At 38.7% G+C, this 21,462-nt stretch overlaps 1 protein-coding gene across 1 annotated transcript; it reads left to right on the top strand.

Annotated features, from left to right (window-relative positions):
- Positions 1-1,674: 1,674 nt before the first annotated feature.
- Positions 1,675-7,826, top strand: CUNH17orf67 (chromosome unknown C17orf67 homolog). Its single transcript, XM_009972725.3, has 4 exons — positions 1,675-1,761; positions 2,435-2,535; positions 5,591-5,730; positions 7,300-7,826. Exons 1-3 carry the CDS (start codon positions 1,707-1,709, stop codon positions 5,705-5,707), a joined length of 273 nt encoding a protein of 90 aa, XP_009971027.1. The 5' UTR covers positions 1,675-1,706; the 3' UTR covers positions 5,708-5,730; positions 7,300-7,826.
- Positions 7,827-21,462: the final 13,636 nt, after the last annotated feature.

Consider the following 21,462-nt stretch of genomic DNA (forward strand, 5'->3'; position numbering starts at 1 on the left):
CAGGCGAAGGGCCTCGGTGGAGGAGGCGGCTGCCGACCTGGCGCCGGGCGCAGCCACTGCCCGTCGTTCCCTTACTACCCCAACCATAAACGCTTCTCCCCCCATAATTTCGTTCTGTCCTTACACGTTAAACTGGTTTCCTTGTAGCAGTTATAAAAAGAAATAGTTGCTGCTATTAGAAACTACAGGTTTTTGCACTTTCAAAGCAGTATCAACAACTACAAAAATCCATACTATACACACAAAATCTCTTGGAATTTAGGCTGTTGGTATCTTAAAATGCATGCTGAAAAATGCAAATGCTCCACAGTCTGACAACACTCAGGTGTCCAAGAAAAGTCCCACAACGAGGTGCCAGAACCCCAGAACTACCCAACCCCTGAAAGCTTCATTCTCATCACTGGCTTTCACTCAGGTCAAGCCGTCACACCTACAGCACTCTCCATTTTAGCCAGTGATTCTGTCAGAATTTTATCAACTCATAAATAACTGTGTGAGCGGTTGTGCTAATCCAGCCCGGCTAAGGAGACATGCCTCACTGCTGTCTACTGAAGTTAAAGACACCGCAAAGGTGTCCATCTGAGGGGGCATTCACAGACCCGCTCTCTGACCTACTGTTTGATTTTTTGAACCTTTCTGTATATCTTAACGTTTTTGAGACCCACAGCTCTCCATCAGATTTCACTGAAACTGGCTGGCTTGTGCAGACATAGTGGCACAGGCAGAATAAACACCACTTCTTTAGGAAATAAAGACACAAATGAAGAGACCTGCTCAGAGCTGGGCTGGCAAACCCTGGGTGAATCCCTGTGGTGTGGGGGTATGGGGATGTGCTGCACCTTTCCCTTGGAGGGGAAATGCTAATTACTCACGTCCCTTGTGGAAGAGCTGCTGATGAATTCTGACTTCTTATTTCATACACTATGTTCAAAGGGACACTTATTTATTTTCGGACAAATTGGTGATGCTGGTGCCGTATGTTCAGCACAGCGCTGCCCAGGAGAGGTCTGGACAGTCACATTTCTCAAGGCAGAAACCAGCTGTTGGCAATGACATTTGTTAACCTACATTCTTACTTCACACTATGTTTAGTAGTAAGCACATTTATAACCCTGTTTCCTACTAACTTGTCCTGAAAATAGAAGCATTATGTGAGTTTTCATTTGTATGGTTCTATTAATTTGATAAAAATCTCTCTGCCTTGTTTTTCAGCAGTGATAATTTGGCTTTGGTAGAGTTAAACCACATTAATATGTACTTCTGTGCTGGAGTAAAGTTAGAGACAATTTTTGAGAAAGGGGCCCCTCTGCAGCTGCTTTTGAGATTAACATTCAGTAACAGGCAATTGTTTCTTTTAAAAAACAATTGTTTACCTTAGGCATCCAAAACCATTGCTTGCTATGCCAAATGTAAGGTGAAATGTTTCATTTTCACAGATCTAAAATATCCAGTATAACTCTGAAACCTGAAGTGGAAAAAAAGGTCTTCTATTTTCTTTCCCTCAGGAACAGAGTTATGCTGAGAATGTGCGAGTAGATAATAGCTTAATTCAAAACTTCAGGCCAGATGTCTTCAAAATCAAACTATCAACTCAAATTAGTTAAAGCATAAACAAACATTTGTGACTGACGTAGCTACTTCAAATAGGCTAATACCTCAGCCAGCGTTACTCATTCTGGAACAGGCTGAGAGAAAGCAGAATCAAAATGAAGAAGTTACTTGTGTTTGTCTCCTATTTGGTCCTGATGACCACTTTTACAGGTAGGAGTTTATATAAAACAAACCTGTGTATGTATGTAAAGCTGCAGAACATACTGTAACAGTATTAGTTCATCCACCTTGTATTTTAGTATCTTCATACTTAATTTTTAATACTTAACTATTTTTATATTTGATTTGATTTTTAACAATCATGCTCTTGTATCTGATGTTTTACTCTCTGCATTACCACACTCGAGTCATTTATTATAAAACCAAAAAGTTTCATTTTACTATCTTACTATTTTAATATTATTTTGCCAAGGTTCTGCAAGTTAAATGTTCAATGCAATCTCTCCTTTGCAACAAAAGTCTAACTCATTACTTTGAAAAATAGTCCTAAAAAGTAAAGCAACACAGAAAAGAACAAATAACTGGAAGAGTTACTAATGTCAGTGGTTAGATGGTGCTGTTATATTTTCTCATTTTAGAGAGTAAAATGAATATGTAGGGTTTTCTTCATACTGGTAAAACTATAGAAAGCACAAGTATAAAAATGGTTTAAAATTCCACTCATATCTCCTGGAATGCAATATCCCCTGGGAAGGGGCTGTAATGAAAGAACACTTTGTATATAGACAAAAATCAGGTTTGGAGACATTTCATTTTACAACTGACAGATAAAATATTAACTTTTTAATAATTTCAGAACTAATTTCTGCTTTTCTGTCTTTAGACACTTCACCAATTTTGACTGAAAAAGATGCCAAACAGATTCTGAGAACTCGTCGTGAAGATAGACCAAGAAAAGCTGGTTTCCCTGATGAGCCAATGAGGGTGATTTATGTTATTTATTTTTAAATTACATTAACTAAAAAAAAACCAACACCAAAACCCTCAAAACAGTTGTGCTTAGTAATAAATTTCTATAGATTCCCAGCAGTACATTATAAATATCACCATTTTAAGCACCTGAGTTCTTCCGTGAAATATTAAAAATCCCCTTTACATTCTTTCAATTACTTTTAAGCAGCATTCTATAAGTACTGACTATTGCTCAGGAAATTTATGCTTGCAGAATGTGGAAATTATTTATCATGCTTCAAAAATGCCGATTAAATTACTGAGAATAAAGTGGCTTTTCATTTATAGAAATGTGGATTTCATCAGGTTGTTCCTGAAAAACTAAATAACAGGAAATGTCTTCTGCTTACAGTACATTCTGCACTCAAGGCAGAAAGGAGATGTAGGTGTCAGTGGTCAGTGTGGAGATTGAGGTATTCTGAACTAGCTTTTGAAATCACTTAGTTTCATTCACTTATTTATGAATGCTACAGATAGGATGGTTTGTTACGATGTGGTAGTTCTTAGTTGCTAGCTGAATGCAGGAGCATTTTTTTTTTGCATACAATATTTACATTTATTTATTTCTAAACCATATCACAACACAAGAAAAAGAATTAAAGAGCATTCTGTTTTACTTGCTTTGACAAGATGTAACATATAATTCTGCACTTCTCAAGAGGTACTTAAGGTATTTTAAAATTACTGCCTATTTCTTTCCAAAGTAAATAAACTGTGCTAAAATGACATGGTTCTGAAGAGGCAAAACCCGCAGAAGCTAGAAAGCACACAATAGATCATACACATATGACAAACACAAGGGGCTCAGTTTAGCAAGGTGCTGAGCACTTCTGAACTCCGTGGGACATGAAGAGTGCTATGCACCTTGCAGGATTGAGCTCAGCATGTGCCAGGCTTGCGGAGACAGCTTGTGGTTTTCCCTTTCCAATGGTTATTGTATACCAGCCAAAAAGAATCCACCTGGCTGTACACCACTCCTGATGTACACGCTTCTTTGTCAAGAGTGACGGCCACCACAAATCAAAGCTGTCGCAGGGATATTGCACCATGCGTGTTAGCAATCTTGTACAATGTAGACTGTACCACAGAGCCCAAACCCAGTTGGCATGGGCTTCACTGCTGCCCACAACATTCAGGACTGGGTTGATTTCTAAGCTGTTGTTACATGAGCCTTGTAGTTTTTGAAAATTAGCGGGAATACAGCTCCCATCTGTGCTTATGCTTAATATACCACCATGATTATATAATATATAGTAAATATAACGTATATTAAATACAAAATAAATCAAACAGTAGAGAAGTTGGTTTGGGTTAAATCCTGTATTGTAGGGAGCTACATGCATACATACGATGCTCTTAGTCATATGGTTTAGTTTTAGGTAGTCCTGTGAGGAGCAGGGAATTGTACTCGATGATCCTGATGGGTCCCTTCCAACTTGAGATATTCTATGATTCTATGATTCTAGGTGGGGAGTAGAGGGAGCTAGGGCTAACTAAGTGTATTTATGATTACTGACCTCAGCTGCTCTGTCCTTGCCACTTTCCATCCTACCACAATTAGTAGCAAACTTCTGTTAAGAAATTCCAACCTTCTTTTTATATTTATTTTTTTTCCTATACAACAATGATGACTTTCTGCAAGAAAACCCAAACATAAGAGTATTTGGTTTTCTCACTAAATGTCAAGGTTTTCAGTAGAAAAAGAAATATCTTCTGATAAAAAAACTATCCCTCCCTGCCATGTGGAACATGGAGATTTTCCCCTGTGAATGAAGGTGCATGACTGCTGTAGCTGTATCTCTGCACAGTTCTACCACCGGTTCAAGGAGAAAAACTGATTTTGTATGGATTCTTTGTAGTAGAATGAAATGAATGCTGGGATGAACCCACCTCTGTTCATCTATTTTAAGCAAAAGCTGTTTGTACTAGGCCAGATCATGCTGAGCTGGGGAATGTAATTTGCAATTCTTTGTGACACTATTTGACTTCCGCAGTGCTGTTTCAGTCAAAAAGCCTGCTCAGTTACAGACAGCAAAATCTGCCATCTTTGATTATTTTAAAAATGTCATTTATGTTATCAGCATGTTTTAATCTTACTTTGACTAAGACCCTGTTTTTTATCATGTGGCATCTTCTCAGTCACATAGTGCTGTTCCCCACAAGTGCATAACGCAGGCTCACAGATGGATTTGAGCCAAGCCTCCCTGTGCTGAGAGGACAGAAAGCACTGTAAAAGGCAGGATACTAATGCTTCCTGCTGGAACCCAGCGTACCAACCCTCTGGTCAGCACAAAGAGTGCAGAACTGGATGACAGCAGGAACGCTTGGCCAGTGCAAAGGGTTTATGCTACAGCTTCCATTCCTACAATGCCTACTGTGCAAAGCAATGGGGGTATATTTTGAAAAAATGTATCTAGTTTATGAGCCCACATGCACTGGGACTGTAACTTTTTAAAAGTAAATTTTGTTCCTGACGGCAGTCAAGTTTTTGGTACATAGCCCACTTTAGTTTGATAACTTGCTGCTTATACCAAACCCCCTATAAATTAATATGGGAAATTATTTTATGTATCACAGAAAGACCAATCAGCACTGATGCATGCTACTTACTAGAACCCTTCATAGTACTGCCACATGATCCTAAGGGGTTAATAATTTTTAATCATCAGGAATCAGTTTTCAAGAGAGGCTACAACAGACCTATCTGTGAGAATCCTTCTGTACCCTTAGAACCAACAGAGGCTTTTGTGTCAGTATGCAAATAAGAAATGTATATGCAGAATTCCTAATTTATGAATATGGTTGTAAAATTCTTGCTCAACACCTTTACTGATCTGGATGATGATGTCATTCATTAAATATTGCTAGGTTGGGGAAAGCTGACTAGCAACGTCATTTCATTACATTTGATAATTTTAGGGGGTAAATTAATTTCTCTTGTATAAGCTACAGGATTTTCCTAGTTCATTGGCCTGACATTAGACTTGAGTGATTACATAATTAAATTACTTTCCTTTTCTTTAAATAGGAGTATATGCTTTACCTCCAGCGCTTGGAGCAGAGATCAGAAGAACAATTCCTTGAACACTGGTTGAATCCACATTGCCTCCCACACTGCAACCGGGACTTAGTGCATCCAATCTAATGGTTTTGCTTACCCTGCAGTCGGTATATATATTTCTTTTACAGTGTGTATTTCTTCATAATAAAAGGCCGAGCCACAAACTGGAAGGGGAGGGAATAACCCATGGCTGGAGGAAGTACCTTGTGCTGAAAGGTGTCTGGCAACAGAGCAGTGGCAGGGAACATAAGTGTCCTAGGCATCAACTGTGTCACTGCAGTTCTGTTCATATTAATAAAACATCTGGTTATGCATTTCTCTGCTATATGGATATAAGTTGGTGACTGCACAACATTCTTACTAATGTTGCTTCGGATTGCTCCTATTTCTTTCCTGTTTGCTTGTGTGCTCCTTTTCCAACCCATCTCTTTAAGTCTTGTACTTGTTCACTCACCTCTCAGTAGGACTGTGGTAGGATTAAACTCATAGTTGTAATCTTTAAGATATTTAAGATGCAGTCTGACCTGCTAGCAGTTGAACCTCTTCTGCACTATCTCAGCTGCCATAATTTTCTAGCTGCTGATTTTTTAAGTGGAATTCACTATTTAGTACACATGTTGGTAAACTTTATCATAGAACATTTTTACAAAGCTTGCATCGATTATTAGTTCTGTTTATGATTTTCAACATCAGACAGCATCATTTGCTTTACTGCCTCTGTTTATCATACACATCATAGGGTTCAGGGGGAAAATATACTCCAAAGTATACTTCAAAGCTCAGAAACCAGGCACTATGCACAAACCAATCAGTGACAAAATAACACATCCCTATGTACTCCATGCACATTAGGTGTGTGATATGGTCATCCTTTTTTTCCTTGTGTGTTTTGCATGCACTATCAAGTTACCACTACATTAGAAAAATGTGATGTATTGAGGTAAGGAATGTATAGGATTGTAAAACACAAGTATTAATCATAAATTCTTCCAATTACCCAATAGCTGTTTGTGATGCCAAAAAGAAAAGATACACCTACAGCTGTATATTTTTGTAACAGGATAAGCCTTCCTGCTTACATTCTTTAAACAGACATGAAATTTGTCATCTGGGATAAATTTGAATCATCACTATAACAGTGATGCTATATCACTCACAGTTAACTTTATAGAACAAAAAATTGCAGATTTAAAAAGTTGCAGATTTAGCTCCATACTTTCAAAAGCATTTAAGCAGTAGAATACAGAGATGGTGTCTGTCAGGGCTGATCTCTTTCAAAAGACAGAAAGTTTGTCTACTTATAATTCTGCTATCTATTTGTACCTGTACATATCGAAATACCTTTGAAAATCTGGATGTTGAAGTAGACTTCAATGAAGCTATGTTAATCCACAATAAGCCAAAGGTCTGAAACGTATTTTAAAGCAAAACTATAAAATTCCCAAACCTTAGTCCTTGGAGGTAAGTTGCAGTTTTCAAAAAATCTTTCAGCTGAAACACAGTTGAAAACTGTCTCACTTAGCTATTGTAATTCTTCACAATAGCTGCTCGTAGGCAATTGTGAAGAATTCATGTTAGAAAAGTGCTTAAATTATTTGAAGCCCTTAATATGTTACTAGTATGGCCAATGTCAGCATGTTTTTTAATTATATTTTCTTTTTTTTTTTTTCCTGTAGATCTCTTCAGGAGCACTGAAGAGGATATATACTATGACTGTGTTAAGGAGGACCAGATTATTCCTGCATTGGCTACATCCCCATTGCAGAGCTGAAACTCTTTGCAATACAGTACAATCCCAGTGATATAGAAAAACTTCCAGCTCTAAATGGCTAGATGTGTTATAGACCACCATATATTTTCTACCAGTAATGATTGCATGCATGAATAAATAAATCAAGGTTTTCCCTCAGTTTCTGAGGTATGGGCAAGAATAAATCACTGATTAGTCGTACAGTATGCTTTTTAAGGGTACAGCTTTATACTGTCTGAAGCAAAAGGAGCTTAGAGGGAGAGGTTCATAGAAAATTGGAGAATATAAACATGAAGAGAAGGCCAGCTTTCTGGACTTTGGAGGAATCCTTAATTACAGTTTTCTAGGTTAAAGAAAATAATGTACAAAGACATAACATTTATGCAACACTAATCTATGTTTAATTGCCTGATGAGTATTTCATGTATTATTTCATAATAAAAGCTTGATTCAAAACCATTTTCAGATTATTTCATTGCCTTAGTCTTCCATACTACATGCTGACAAAAATCACTGGAAGTGAGGCTCAGTATTATGGAGTACTAAGGAAACGTCAGAGGACTTTCTAGGATCAGCAGCTGGGAAGCACTGAGGTGCAGTCTAAATTTTGTAGTTTCTCTGCACAACTTTTCCCTTTCCTTTATAATTCTGCCAGGTCAGGCACATGTATCCAGCCATCCCTTTTCTCACTGTGTTTATAGCTTATGCCTTGGTAGAGAATATCGTACACAGTCAGATGGTAAACATATGATATCTGCAAAACAACATGAAAAATGTCTTCATGGCTATATGACTGTTACAGTCTGTAATGGCAATAGAATTAGTTATGAATGGACCAAAGTAACTTTCAGAGTTCCTCACTGCAGTCACACTAAGAGCCTGAGGACTGGTAGCAAAATAAAACACAATTTTATTAAGATACATAAGGTAATTACTGCTGCACTGGAGCATTTGATAGGCTGAAATAGATCGACTGTCCTAGTATACTTTTCTTCCAGTAAGAGAGCTCTCTTAGATGACTCGAAGGAAATAATTTAAATCTCAAAGCATCAAAGGCTTGCTTTCCCCTAGTGTCAAGATGAAATCATAGATTAAATCTGGGAGTGTAAAAAAGTATAATCGGGCTTCTATTGTGTGCTTCATTCATAATACTCTCAATAGGTAGATCTCAATTTACATATCTCTCCTGAAGTTAAAGTCATTAGGTGGAATCCTGGCTCTGTTTTTTTCTTGTGCAGTGATAAATTCATGCCAATCCCAATTATGCCAATTTTCACCCACACAAAGTTGATTAAAGTACTTCTCTGAAATAAAAGAACTCCCACCTAGTTATATGCAGTCATGAGTTACATAACTAGCAAGTAGTGTTAAATAGTAGAATCTAGGTCTACTTCAGTAACACTGAGCTTATCCTAAAGCAAACACATGGAAGAGAGATTGCTTATTAAGTTTGCTTTTCCACATTAGGGCTGAAGGATCTCATATAGGTATCTCCAAAGAAAAGTTAAGTATAATTAAGTCTAATTTACAAGGAGAAAACTAGAAACAGATAGGTGAAGTACTTCCAGGTCCCTGTTCCATGTTCTCTCCCACTTCATAAGGGAAGACATTTTGGTATAGCGTTGATAGTCTTTAGCCCACATTTGTGTCAGGCTGATTCAATGGGCAAAAGAGCCAACCCGTATTTGCACTCAGATTCAAATCAAAACCATTACCAGTGTTTCTAGAATTCCAGCACTTAAGCTTATTTACAAAAGTAAATTCTCTCTTAAAAGTAACTACACTTCTGTTTTGTGGTAGTACTGACCATTGAAGTACCTCCTGGTCCACAAAGACAAGAAAAACAGCAGACACTATACAGGACAGTTTGAAATATAGAGAATAAAGGTAGAAAAAAGTGTAAAGAAAAAGAGAGAAAACAGAAAATTATGAGGGTAAAGAAGAAAAAGCTAGACTGAAGACTATCAGTGCCTCTGTAATCCTGTGATCATGAAGAACATAGCCAAGGTATTTATTTTTAAGACAGCCAGCTCTTCTGCCAGATTTAAGAAGCCAAGTCCTCCATTCATACAAATTAATTTGGGCCCTGCAAGTAAACAGAAAAACACCCTTCAACCTACCTGAGAGACATCCAAAGAAAAAGAGGCCATCACAACACAGCAGACTTTCAGAAGTTTGCTCAGCACTGGCAAACACTGAAGTCTGAAGAGAGAGGGAAGGTGTGAGCATGACTGCTTTAGACTATTGCCATGGATGTAGCAGCCCCTCATCCTGCTTATTATAAATTTTTGTATGTCTGTAAAATATATACAGTGTTTTATGTGTAATCCAGTGGACTAATAAAAGAACAGGATCTTAGTGTCAGGAATAAATAAATAAACTCAAGTATTTACTATGACTCAGCAGTGAAAAAACTTGTACATAATTAGCATAAAAAGCTAACACTGCATAAACATTATACTTAGTTATAGCTACAGAAATTATGTAATTAAGCTTTTTTCAGAGTCTTTCAATGTGGCTGCTCTACTGCATTTTTATTCTCTTCCTTTACACAGACCCTTCCTTCAAAGCTTGTGCTTTGCTTGAAATCATCTAAAATTGAACGAGATCAAGTGTGTTCAAGGACCAGTTGGAGGTTTATTTTTGTCCATGTCTAAAATTTTTTGGGAAAATGCTAGACTTTTATACATGCATGCAAACTATTAGGTTTCCTACTGGGTGAAGATTTATGATCATCTATATGACATTAAGTAATTGGAATGTGCATGTGAAAGCCACGAGAGGGTTTAATATACTGAAAATAGGAAGAAAAAGTGTTCTGAAAGTTGTATGCTGAAGATGGAAAAGTTGGAAAAAGAGTTGATTTCCAAATGCTTTTACAGAAAAGGATTACAACAGACTTGGGAAAATCTTTCATCTATGAAAGAGATAAACATATCATTAGCTTTAATCACTGAGTTGTTTTATAGTGCCTGCTGTCTTTTCTCATCTGAAAAACTGCCCACTAGATGCCACTGTTTCTGCATATAAACGGCATCACAGTCCTCAATGGCTGACTCAAAATCCTGCATCCCTCCTTCTCCCCCCTTGTTTTTTTACTCCTTTTTCTTAGAATGTTCAACTCAGATGATTGAAATAAAAAGTCACCTCTAGACCATTAAAAAAAAAAAAAGACCATTAGCAAATGGCTGATTTTTTTCCCCTTTGGATCCAAGATTGCTGTGAATGTGGATGCTAGTGTGGTGTCTGCCTGGTTATGTGGCTGCGCTTAATTATGCTGTTGAAAGAAATGGTTGAAAGTTTCTACACAGCACATTGTAGTGGCTTGTGACTTTTTAGTGTCTGTCATTCAAACACAGAGCCTAAAAAAGGATTTTGTGTGTTTGTAGAAGCTCTTCCCTCTCAGAGTAGGTCTCATTTGATCTATCTTCAGTAACCCCAAAATGTAAACTGCAGGCTAATTGATAAAAGGATTCACGACATGACATTATCTTATTACGCTTATTATCTTTAGCAGCTTGGGGAACCATGCGTTAGGTGCTGTGCTGAAAAGCCAGACTGTGCCCAGGGCCTCAAATGTAGTACCCCTTGTAAAGTAGATAACTAATATCAACTCTAATTTAAATACACAACAACTCAGGGAAAAGAGCCAAAGGCTGGAATTTTTGAAAGCATCAACTTCTTCAGCAAGGCCAAGACTAAAAGATATTACAACATCCAGATAAATAGTATATGCAGTAGCTAGACTATTTCCACTAAGCAATTTGTCAGTTCAAGTAACTGGCTGTTTCTACAGACTGCCTTACCTTTCAGGAGAACATGCGCTAGAACTACTTACTTACTAAGACTGGAATTTCCAGAAATTCAGGTTAATCATTTGCTTTATTTGAAATTCAGTTTCATAGTGGTGAAGTTAGTGGAAAATGCAAAATTAAACTTACCACTTTGTAGCTTCGATGATACAGTATTTGCTTGCTTCTCATGGAGGCTGAGCAGGTGAGTGTACTCTTCTACTCATGATGATAGTACTGCTTCTCTGGACCATTTCTGAAAAGTGAACATGACAGACAGAGACAAAGTAAATGCTTATAACAATCTAAAATAAATAGCGTGTGTAAAAATGTTTCTCTGCAGTACTTTGGGGCTTTTTTTGCAATAGCTAAAGCCTTGTTTTGAATGTTAGAATCTTGTTTTGAATGAAGACTTCTGTTACTCTGTCATAATGAATGAATGAATGCATAAACAACTTCTGAAGTGGTGGAGTGAAATTGAATTGATTGAATGTGATCACTACAGTAGGAATCTAGCTTAGATTCTCAGTAAAAGTTTAATGACTAAAGAGATCAGAGTGGACTTTAGAAGGTTATCTGAGCCTTTTATGGTCTACAAAGAGTAGAAAATCTTGTGAGAACTACGTTTCTTGATATTTCTGGTACATGATTAGAAATGCTGAATGATCTGTTTCCATTCTGGCATTTTAATCCTTTTTCAAGTCTGGGGGTAAAGATATGTACTAAAATGAAAAACAGTAAAAATCAGAAAAAGCTCAATGAACTTTGACCCAATACAACTATCCTTGTTCTATCAAAGAGGCATGTCCAGCCCAGTGTAGGCTCAACATGAAACCAAAAGTTTGAAGTGTTAGTATTATTCCAAATCTCAAACTCATCTTGGTAATTCCTGTCTTTTTTTCATGATATTTCAGTAAGTAATGATCAGTTGAAGCACAATTTTTTTCAAAATTTGGGGGGGGATTTGGATCTAAGGATCCATTTGGGCATCTCTCTTTTTTGCACTGAGTCTATAACATGAGCATCATACACATACCTTTATTAAACTGAGTCTAAATATAGATCTTAGACCAAAGACAAAGTGGGGTAGAATATTGCTTCACTTTGAATTTTTCAGAATAAAGAGCTACTATAAAGCGGCTTCAAAAAATGAGTTCACTGAAATGCTCCAAATGTTCAGAATATAATTGGCTTAGAGATTTGCTCTTGAACTCTTTTGGTGTGACTCTGAATATGTGCCTACAGTGCCTATAAAACTGAGACCAGAATCCAGTCCACAAAATGTCTCAATTATCAGATCCACAGCACTTTGACTGTCCAGACACCAACTGAGCCCAATATTCTACTTAATGCAATCAGGATGTACTTCTATACATTTCCCACACACTGGGATTAGTTTCAGCATCAGTAATAAACTTCAAGCAGATGAGAAAAATTATTCATGCACACAGTTATTTGCAGAATAAGAGCTTGTTCTGGTTATTTAAAAGATATATTTCTAGTACATATATTTATCCAGTTCAACCAGCAGATTGCTCACATTTTGGTGGGCCAGTTTTGCTTTTGGCTAAAACCAGGCCTAACAGACAAAGATCAACCACTCTGAGTGTTGTCACAGCCTCTATCGATCAGTTAGAGACACAGCTTTAAACTAAGTCCGGGGCAATGACAGGTTTGCCCATCTCTGGTTGGGAGACAATGGGCCAAGCAATGTCCATAAGATGACTACAGTAGAGCTCATGTACCTCACGGACATCGGAGGTGTGATCAGTCATGGGTGATTTATATAAACAGGGTTTGCTGCATAACTGCATAGAAGAAAAAGACAAACATAAAAGTAAGCCTTAGCAGTAATAGGAATGGATCAAATGTAAATGCAGCATTCTTAAATTAATAATTAACAAAGATGGGATTTATCAGTTCTTTCTAGGTCATGACTCCTTTAATCCTAAAATAGATTATCAAAATAGACATTCTATTAGTGTACATATCTTTTCATTGATTATGGAGGGAACTCAAAAGTCCATAAAAATTGTAATTGAGCTTTCTCAAAATCTGATCCTCAGTAATTATGCAGAAACAATTGCGTAGCACAGGCATGGCTATTTTTATGCTCAGACACTTGGTTTCATGATACTTTGAACATTTTACTCCTGGGGTTGAAAATCATCCAACACCTAGGAAGTTCTGAATTTCACCTGGCAGCACTTTTGTCCAGAGAGCTAGGCAGGTGCCCATGGAACATACGGGAGGGAGAATCTTTACCTCCCAATCACAGAGCAATAGCAACATTTTCCTGTACAAGCAACTCTTGCCTAGGATGTGGCAGTTCCTTCACAGCACATGGTTTGGCCTCATCCTGTCTGGTGTAAGATCAGAGCTCTCCCTCCTTGCCCCAGCTCACTCCCACCTGGCTCTTTACACCACTCAAGGATTGTTTCATAAGTGCAGCACAATGTTGAAGTCTCCATTCCTTGCAGAGCACAGCATTGCTCCACTCCGCCAGGAGAGACGCTCTGCAATCATGGGCAAGATCTGACATTCAGGGTGTCTTGAGGAGGGGTAAATATGTAAACCCACAGGATTTTAAGCAAAGGAGGTAGTAGTTTTACCTCAGACACACGCAGATCTGGAGTCTGAAATTAATCCAGGCTAATAGTATGGCCTCCAACTCTATTACATTGGATCAGCTTGTGCTGGGAAGGAACCGGGGACACTGGGCAATACTGGTGACCTACCATGTGATTCATAATGGGAGAAAGATTTCCATCCTACTGCTATGCTTCTGATATCAAAACATGGCTTATAAGCCTATAAGTAATTAGCAGAGCACTTTTTTTTTTTTTTTTTTTTTTTTCTGGCAAAGACTGTGATCAAGGTTCTGGGAAAAAAAAAAAAAAAAACAGTAAAAAAGAAAGACTAACACTGAGTGGCAGCCACAGGAAAAGCCGCAAAAAGGGTTTTGTGCTTAATTTATTGGTGCCATGGTACACACGGGAACAGCACTGGGCTCTTGTTATCTGTAGGGAATAGAACACTCCATCAAAACAGGGTCAGGCTGTTTCTGTCGTCATGGAAGAATACTAGTATGATAAATTTATAGGTCCAATGGAAGACTCTTTAATTTACTGGGAAATGACAAGGCGTCTGTGGCCAACTTGTATAAAATTTACTCCTTTATACCTTAGTTACATGCCATTGAATATTTACTCTGAGTCTGTGGATATATTTATCATTCATGCAGCATCCCAACCCATCAAAGAGCCCTACTCAGAGTAGGATGTGTTGGATTCCTGGCCTTTCTAAATATGAAACTGCAATGACTTAAAAAAAAAAAAAAATCTTTTGAAATGTTATGTTCACAAAGCAAATTCTTCGTGGAAGCAATTGACAGGTATTTAGGGTTAAATAAGGACAGATTTCTGCACAGCAAACAAAGAGTATCAGGAGATATACTCTTTTGTTCACATACCAGCTAGATCTGTGGCCAAAACCATACATATAGGGAATTGTTCACAGCAATACTGTGCAGCTGTAGATTTGATTTGTTTCTAGTCTATATGAGGTTATTCTACATTGTCCCCCCTGTGCTATCTTGTATTATCTGCTGCTACTATTTTACTCTACAGCTATACTGTATTATCGTATGAATCACATTTCAAATAGGTCATTGTAGAGAAAACTCTCAGACTCCACAACAGCTGAATGCCATGATTCACAATAATCAGAAGCCTTGAGCCTGAAAAACAAATAAATTAAAAATTTAATTAAAAAATAAATATTCAGGACCTCATTCTGTAAAATATGAGTAAATCTTGCCCATGAAAGTCACCCAGTGAATTCCAAACTTCCACAGGAATAAAGTCACTGTGATACATGGTATTCAAGCTTTTTTCTTTTCTCTTGTTACCAAATACAATTTTGGTAAATCCTAAATATTACTAATTTCCTTGCTAACACGGAAGGGGCCAACAGTCTGGTATTAGGAATACTGTCTGGGATGGATCAAGATTGAGCTGCTACCGGTCATCTCCCAGAGACACATGCAGAAACCAGAATCTTATCTTGCATTTAGAAAACATTATTCTAGCCCCCATGGATACAAAGAAAAGCTTGAAATATGAATTGCATACTGCCTGTGTCTTTAGGGAAGGAGCAGTTCCAAGACGTGACATACCTTGTTCTTTCCAATTCTAACATTTATTGGCAATTCTGAGGAGGGCCATGTTAAAATCTGAGGGCAAGAGCCAGCGTGGGACACCATGGTAGGCCGTAGCTTGTTTTCCTTCAGCTCTGTCAACCATGCATGTACATTTATTCATTTTCTAATTGTGAAAACCACAATTTTAGGCTCACAGGCAACAAGCTTCATTTCAAAGCAAAAGCAAATCAAATAAATGCAGTAGACTTGTGTCTGTGTTTATTTTTATGTATGTATATATTTACAGATATTTTAATGTACTCTGAATTATAGAAATTAAGCTTATGTTTCAACAGTGGATGGATATGAATTGCACTTCAGCATTCCAGCTGCAGAAATTAAAGTTTTCAAGAATGTTTTCTGCCCAGAGTAATTTATTTTTAAGTCCTCAATATTTGAGGGAATTTCAGTGGTACACAAAGTTTTGTTAACATCAAATCTACAGCATTCGAGGAGGCTTGGGGAGGTGGGGTGTTAGTATTTGGTATTTTATATAAAAGTCATAGCAGAAACAAAACTTTTTTTTTTTTTTCCCTTCTCTGTTTTCCATTTGATGCTTTAGAGCTGCTCAGGGAAAGAGAAAAATGTCTTCTATTTCACACTGCACAGCTGTTGCACTGCATGAGAAAAACATTTTAAATATTAATATGGCTTTGGGGCTAAAAGCATTTCTTAAGAGGCACTTCTATGCAATGAGTTTCAGCAAAGTGAACAATCACAAAAATAGAGTCAAAGACCAAAATCCCTCCAGCTGATACTAAGTAAAATTATTTATTTTTTGGTGCATGCCTATAGAACTGATTAGCTGTGATTGTATCAGTTACAGCTTTCCAGTCCAACCTCAGTAAAGAATCTCTCCTAGATACAATAGATTATGACCTCTGAGTCAGAAACATCTTCCATTTCTCACCCCAAGCCTTAGGTGTGAATTGGACTATCTCAGTTCTCTCCTCCACACCAGCTTTAGTGAACTGGGGATACTTCTGTGCAGTTTAGGGTGCATTTATCAGCTGCACAGCCTCCTCTACTTGGTAAATTCTGTAGCTGTAGTTAAACTGCCCAAGGAGGTTAAAGCTTTCTTACCCAATACTACTAATCTGTCCAAGGGTGTACATTGTGGATGCCTCGTTTCATTCTGCCACCAGTCATCCTTTGTACTAATCATCCCAGCAGCACCTAGAGGTGACTCATCCCAAAGGTACTCACAGTGTTTTATCCCACCCAAGAAAGAGAGGGGTTTCCCTCAAACAAAATAATCTGACAGTAGACTTCAGACAGTGCACTGAAGAGAGGGCACTGCTTTAACTTTGGCTAGGATCCATCCCGAGGAGGCGTGGTTCTAGCACGGATGATATACTGACTGGGCTTACTAAGAGCTGCAGCATTATTTACACACTCAGACTGCTGACGCATCTTCAGTTCTGCTTTGAAAAGGAATCATCCTGCATGGTCTGAAATTCATGGCTGCCAAGGGGTAGGAGGAGGCTACTCCCATAATTTCAGTTGCTCATCTATTTCCTATATACCAGGGATGACAAATGTTCAAGCCACCTAGTTAATTTATTCCCAAGCTTTTAATTCTGCTCCATATGCATCAACAGCTTTGCTGTTGAAACCATACTCTCTCAAGAGCAGGTCTGAAGTGAACAGCACCTGTGGCTCCAGTCTCTCAGCAGCAGGACACACATGTGCCCAGAATGACTTGCCTGCACAGAGGGAGAAATGGATTACAGCTCTGGGCTACACACAGTAAATCACCAGCACAGAGAGAAGCACAGGGACAACAGAAACACCAAAACGTGCTTTTTTAGAACACAACTCCTTAAATTAAACAAGACAAGAAAATATATGAAATGACAGCAAGGTTACTTTTTCTTTAACTGTTGCTCCAATTCAAAAACCACACGTGTCTCATTTATTTTCAACTTTGCTCTTCTGCTATCTCTATCCTATAAAAGATGGTTACAGAGCATTATCAGCAGAGAAAGACTACAAAAGATACTAGGTATTTATTAGCTTATGCACGTTTTGGTAATTTCCTTTTGTTTTTGGAATTCAATTATTGAAGTGCCTAATGTTTCCTGTTAAAACTCAAGTCCTGTTACGGCAAGCGGCATACAAACATCTCCCCATATAATGTCACTATATATTATGTAGATAAACTTACTCACTTCAGACCGCAATGGCTGTGTTCACCCATGCAGTGACAGGGTTGATTAGATGTTGCAAGCATTTGTAGTGGTTACTGAAAATCAGGGAGATCAGCATTTACCATAACATTAGCATTCAGACATTGTTCACCTCATTTGCCTCATGATCAGATTTTACTGCCTACAAACCTCACCTTCTGATCTCCTTTGCTATCACACGAACAATGCATGTCATTGCTCAAATTGATTGTTATTAGTCTGCGGTACTTAGGAATTATAAATACATCACCTCAACTGTCCTAAAATTTTTAGGGTGGAATAATGAACTGTATGCTCTGAGCAAACCCGTAAATAAAGTATCTCAATTCTGCTTAAATTAGCACTAAGAGTTTGCATTTAACTAAAAAGCCCTATAACTGTATATTATTATTTATTGAGAACCACACTTTCAATAGAACCTTAGGCTAAAATTGAAGATGTAACGCTTCCAAAAATGCAAACTCACATTAAGAAACCGTGTGCACTGCTCAATTAATGGAGACCCAGCCTCCCCAAAACCAGGAATAAGGCAGTCTGCATGTATGCGGGCATGGAAAATTGCTCCGCCAAAGTTTATATAAGGAAAATAGAATCCACTGTTCTAAAAGGAATGTCATAAAGTTTGATGTGCCTATTTCAAAAACATTTGGAAAAGATACTCCCCCTCTCTGACCAGACAGAAATATCTTTGCTTCCAGCTTGAATGCCAACTCCAGGGGAAAAAAAAGAGAAGTACACTTTCTGGCATTTTGGAGAACATGGGGCAAAGTTGGAAGGAGACCACGTAGGAAGAAAGCTGAGGGGGATGTGATGGGAGGCAGCTAGGGCTGGAGACAGAAGACCTTTGGCTGTATTTTGATTGAATCAGGTAAGGCCAGCGGGGACAAACACTGGGCTGGTGTCTGAGAGCTGAGTCCCTGCCAATGCTCTGTGTGGAAACAGTGTCCCAGCTTTGCTCTTTGATCCTTCAGCTTAATTCAATCCAGCAACAAATCAGAGTAAAACTGGGTGAGTGTAGGTGCAGGTGTGCATGTACGTTTTGGGGTGATGGATACAATGAGCAATCAGTGCTGCCCCTCTCCCCAGCATGTTTCATCCCTGTGCTGCCCATGCCAGCCCCCATTGCTGTCACACCTTTCCAGGGCCCATGTCTGACACACAGAGGGCCTTTTTTTCAAACCCAGCTGCTTATAGAACCTGAGATTTCAATTACAAGAGCTGATCTTTGGGATGCCCGATTCCCTCATAACATTTCAGTTTCACACGGTGGTTGCAGTGCCAAGCGGCTACACACTCCAGCCACTCATGAACCTGCTTGCTCTGGGGCTGCCCAGCACAACTGTCTGCTTGGCTGTCAGTCAGGCAGCCCATCTGTCCATCTGCCAGCCTGTCAGGCAGTCCACCAGCATTGCCTGCTTGCCTCAGAACCGTGCCAGGTCATCGCATCAAGTGATGGCTGTAACCCTGCCTGGCTTCTGTCACTACACTAGTCTGAAACACTGAGCAGATCGGAATAAAGATTAGCTCAAATTTACACATGAACCCAAAGAAAATTTCTGTTGCTGATAACAGGCCCGACCAAACCTGCTTATGGAACAAAACACTTTTGAAGTCAGACTGCCAGACTCAGAGAAGCACAAGGCAGCATCAAGTACTTTCTCCCATGCCCAGAGGATCTCTTGGCCCACAGTGACAGTGCTGCAGGGATTATTGTTGGCACAGTGCTTTCCTTTCACACTGCCTCCAGAGCTATTGCCCTGTGCTGGCCAAGAAAGATTTGTCCTGTCTCATAAGAGGAAAGTAGATGAACTGGCAGAGAAGGGGCAGTGGATGCCAGTCTGAAGGCAAGGAGGATCTGCTTTCTCATTGTGTTTGCCCTTTGGTTGCCTACAGGACATATGTTATCCCCTCTGTTGAAGCCCCTGAGCAATGTATGGTCAATGGACCCCTGAGAAATGACCTACAAACCTGGCAAGTATAGAAATCTCTGGTTTAGTCCATATCATGAAAACTGAGAGACTGTCACAAATTCTGTCTAAATAGAAATTTCTTTTTTATGTCCCTAAAATTAATCTTTCAGGATTATATACAAATGCCAAAAGGCTGTTATAATGAAAACCCAGAATACCAAGTTTGTTGGTCTTTTTTGGCTAGTGGAGAAGTTTACATTGTGTTGCCTGGTTCTTCAGTTTGATATTGCTTCTACTTCAAGAATTGGGACCTGTGCTTAAAAGAGAAGTGGTTATTTTAAATTAATTAAATTTTTAATTGTGTCTCATGTAGCTATGTCCACTTAGCTTCACTGTCTGTGCGTCTTTGTGTTTTGATATATGGCAACAATACAGAAATACTGCATTCTGGGATATGAAGTGGCTCAGTGGAGGAGGATATAAACCAGATGTGTAACATATCCAGTGTGCATTCAGTGTACCTCCTGTGACCTGTCTGGAGATGATACAATCATTTTTTTGAGACAAAGAAATGGAAATGAGCTCCAAGAGCACAGAGGGAATATAACAGACCAGCGCAGTTCAGAGAATAAGAAATCATTTCAAGCTACCAAGAAATTTAAGAAAAAAAAAATTAAAAAAACCCAAGGAAGAACACATTTTTTTCTAAAATTTTGTAAAATAATAAAGAAGCTAAGTGTCTTTCTCCATGTTTTAATTAAAACCATGAAGATAAATCATACACAAAAGATTCTGTGAAAAACTGGAGTTTCCTGCAGAGAATTATCTCAGAGCATAGTTACAGTAAAGCTGTAAGCCTTACTGTCACCTTAAGTTTTATCCTAATAGTGCAAGTATTTTCCATCAGGCCAGATTTTAGTAGAACGGTAGTACCTCTCATGGTAAGCGCTAGCAAACTGATTTTTGAAGGTTACATCTGAAAATAAAACATCATTTCAGGATAATTTTTTTCTCCAAAAAAGGGATTTTAAGTTGACTAGCTGGACTCCCATTTGTTATAAACCTAGACAGATCACTGATTTAATGGATATCAATGCATATCAGCCTCCACTGTGACTGAGGAAAATATATAACAAATCTGTTTACACACAAATACTGCTACCCTTACTGAATGGGCTGGTTTGGAATGCTGGCAAGTGTCACAGGCTCTTGGCTGTTACAGTCAAAACAATGGCAGAGGATGAAATCTGTGGAGCTTGTTAAGCTGTTTTGCACCAGACAACTAGATTCAGAAGGTGCATCTAACCAGCAATAATTATCATCAGCTCTCTGATAAAACTGAAACAAGCATGAACAAATGCAAAAGAAGATTTGTGTCTTTCCAGGATGATCCTGCATTTTTTCTTGTTCTGTTACTGTGTTCGATGTGCGAATGTGCCACACGCAAGGGCCTTTTACACCATGTTAAAGGAAAGGTCACAGATGCTACAAAAGTTATGTTGCCACGGATCTGAATCTGCCCAGTCCAAGTAGTGGGTATGAGAATTTTTCTCTTATCGTACAGTTCGGGAGCGGGATTTTTCCCTTTCTTCTCTTACCTTGGCTGCTGGTGTGGCAGGTCTCAGCAGTGGCCCTCCCCATTCCCACACAGACGGGTGGGGAATGGGTGGGTTGGGAAGGGGAGCTGAGGAATTTTGGTTTGGCACCCCTCGCACACCGAGGCAGCCAGGCGGCAAGGAGGGGAACGCAGTCAGAGCCAAGCACAAATGCTAACAGGGATTGCTTCTTTTGGAAAGGAGGAAACCCAGGAGCCACAACTGAAGGACTGCTTTGCTGTTGGGATAACTCAACTGTATAGTGCGTGTTGTCCCTAAGCCCAACAGAACTAGGACAATATTTCACTGCCCTGGGAAACGATCTTTGGGCTGTGTCTCAGAACTGAAATGCTCATTGTTTAGATAATTTGGAAAAATACCTTGTTTTTCTTTGGTTGACTGG

This window comes from Tyto alba, unplaced genomic scaffold (genome assembly GCF_018691265.1).
Source record: "Tyto alba isolate M040663 unplaced genomic scaffold, T.alba_DEE_v4.0 Super-Scaffold_39, whole genome shotgun sequence".
In the NCBI taxonomy this organism is placed as follows: Eukaryota; Metazoa; Chordata; class Aves; order Strigiformes; family Tytonidae; genus Tyto; species Tyto alba.

Bases quoted from the DNA above. Each gene is read 5' to 3' on its own strand.
- CUNH17orf67 (XM_009972725.3), top strand. From the start codon at position 1,707: ATGAAGAAGTTACTTGTGTTTGTCTCCTATTTGGTCCTGATGACCACT. The intron at 1,762-2,434 runs GTAGGAGTTTAT...TTCTGTCTTTAG, and splicing joins CCTGATGACCACTTTTACAG to ACACTTCACCAATTTTGACT. The intron at 2,536-5,590 runs GTGATTTATGTT...TTCTTTAAATAG, and splicing joins TCCCTGATGAGCCAATGAGG to GAGTATATGCTTTACCTCCA.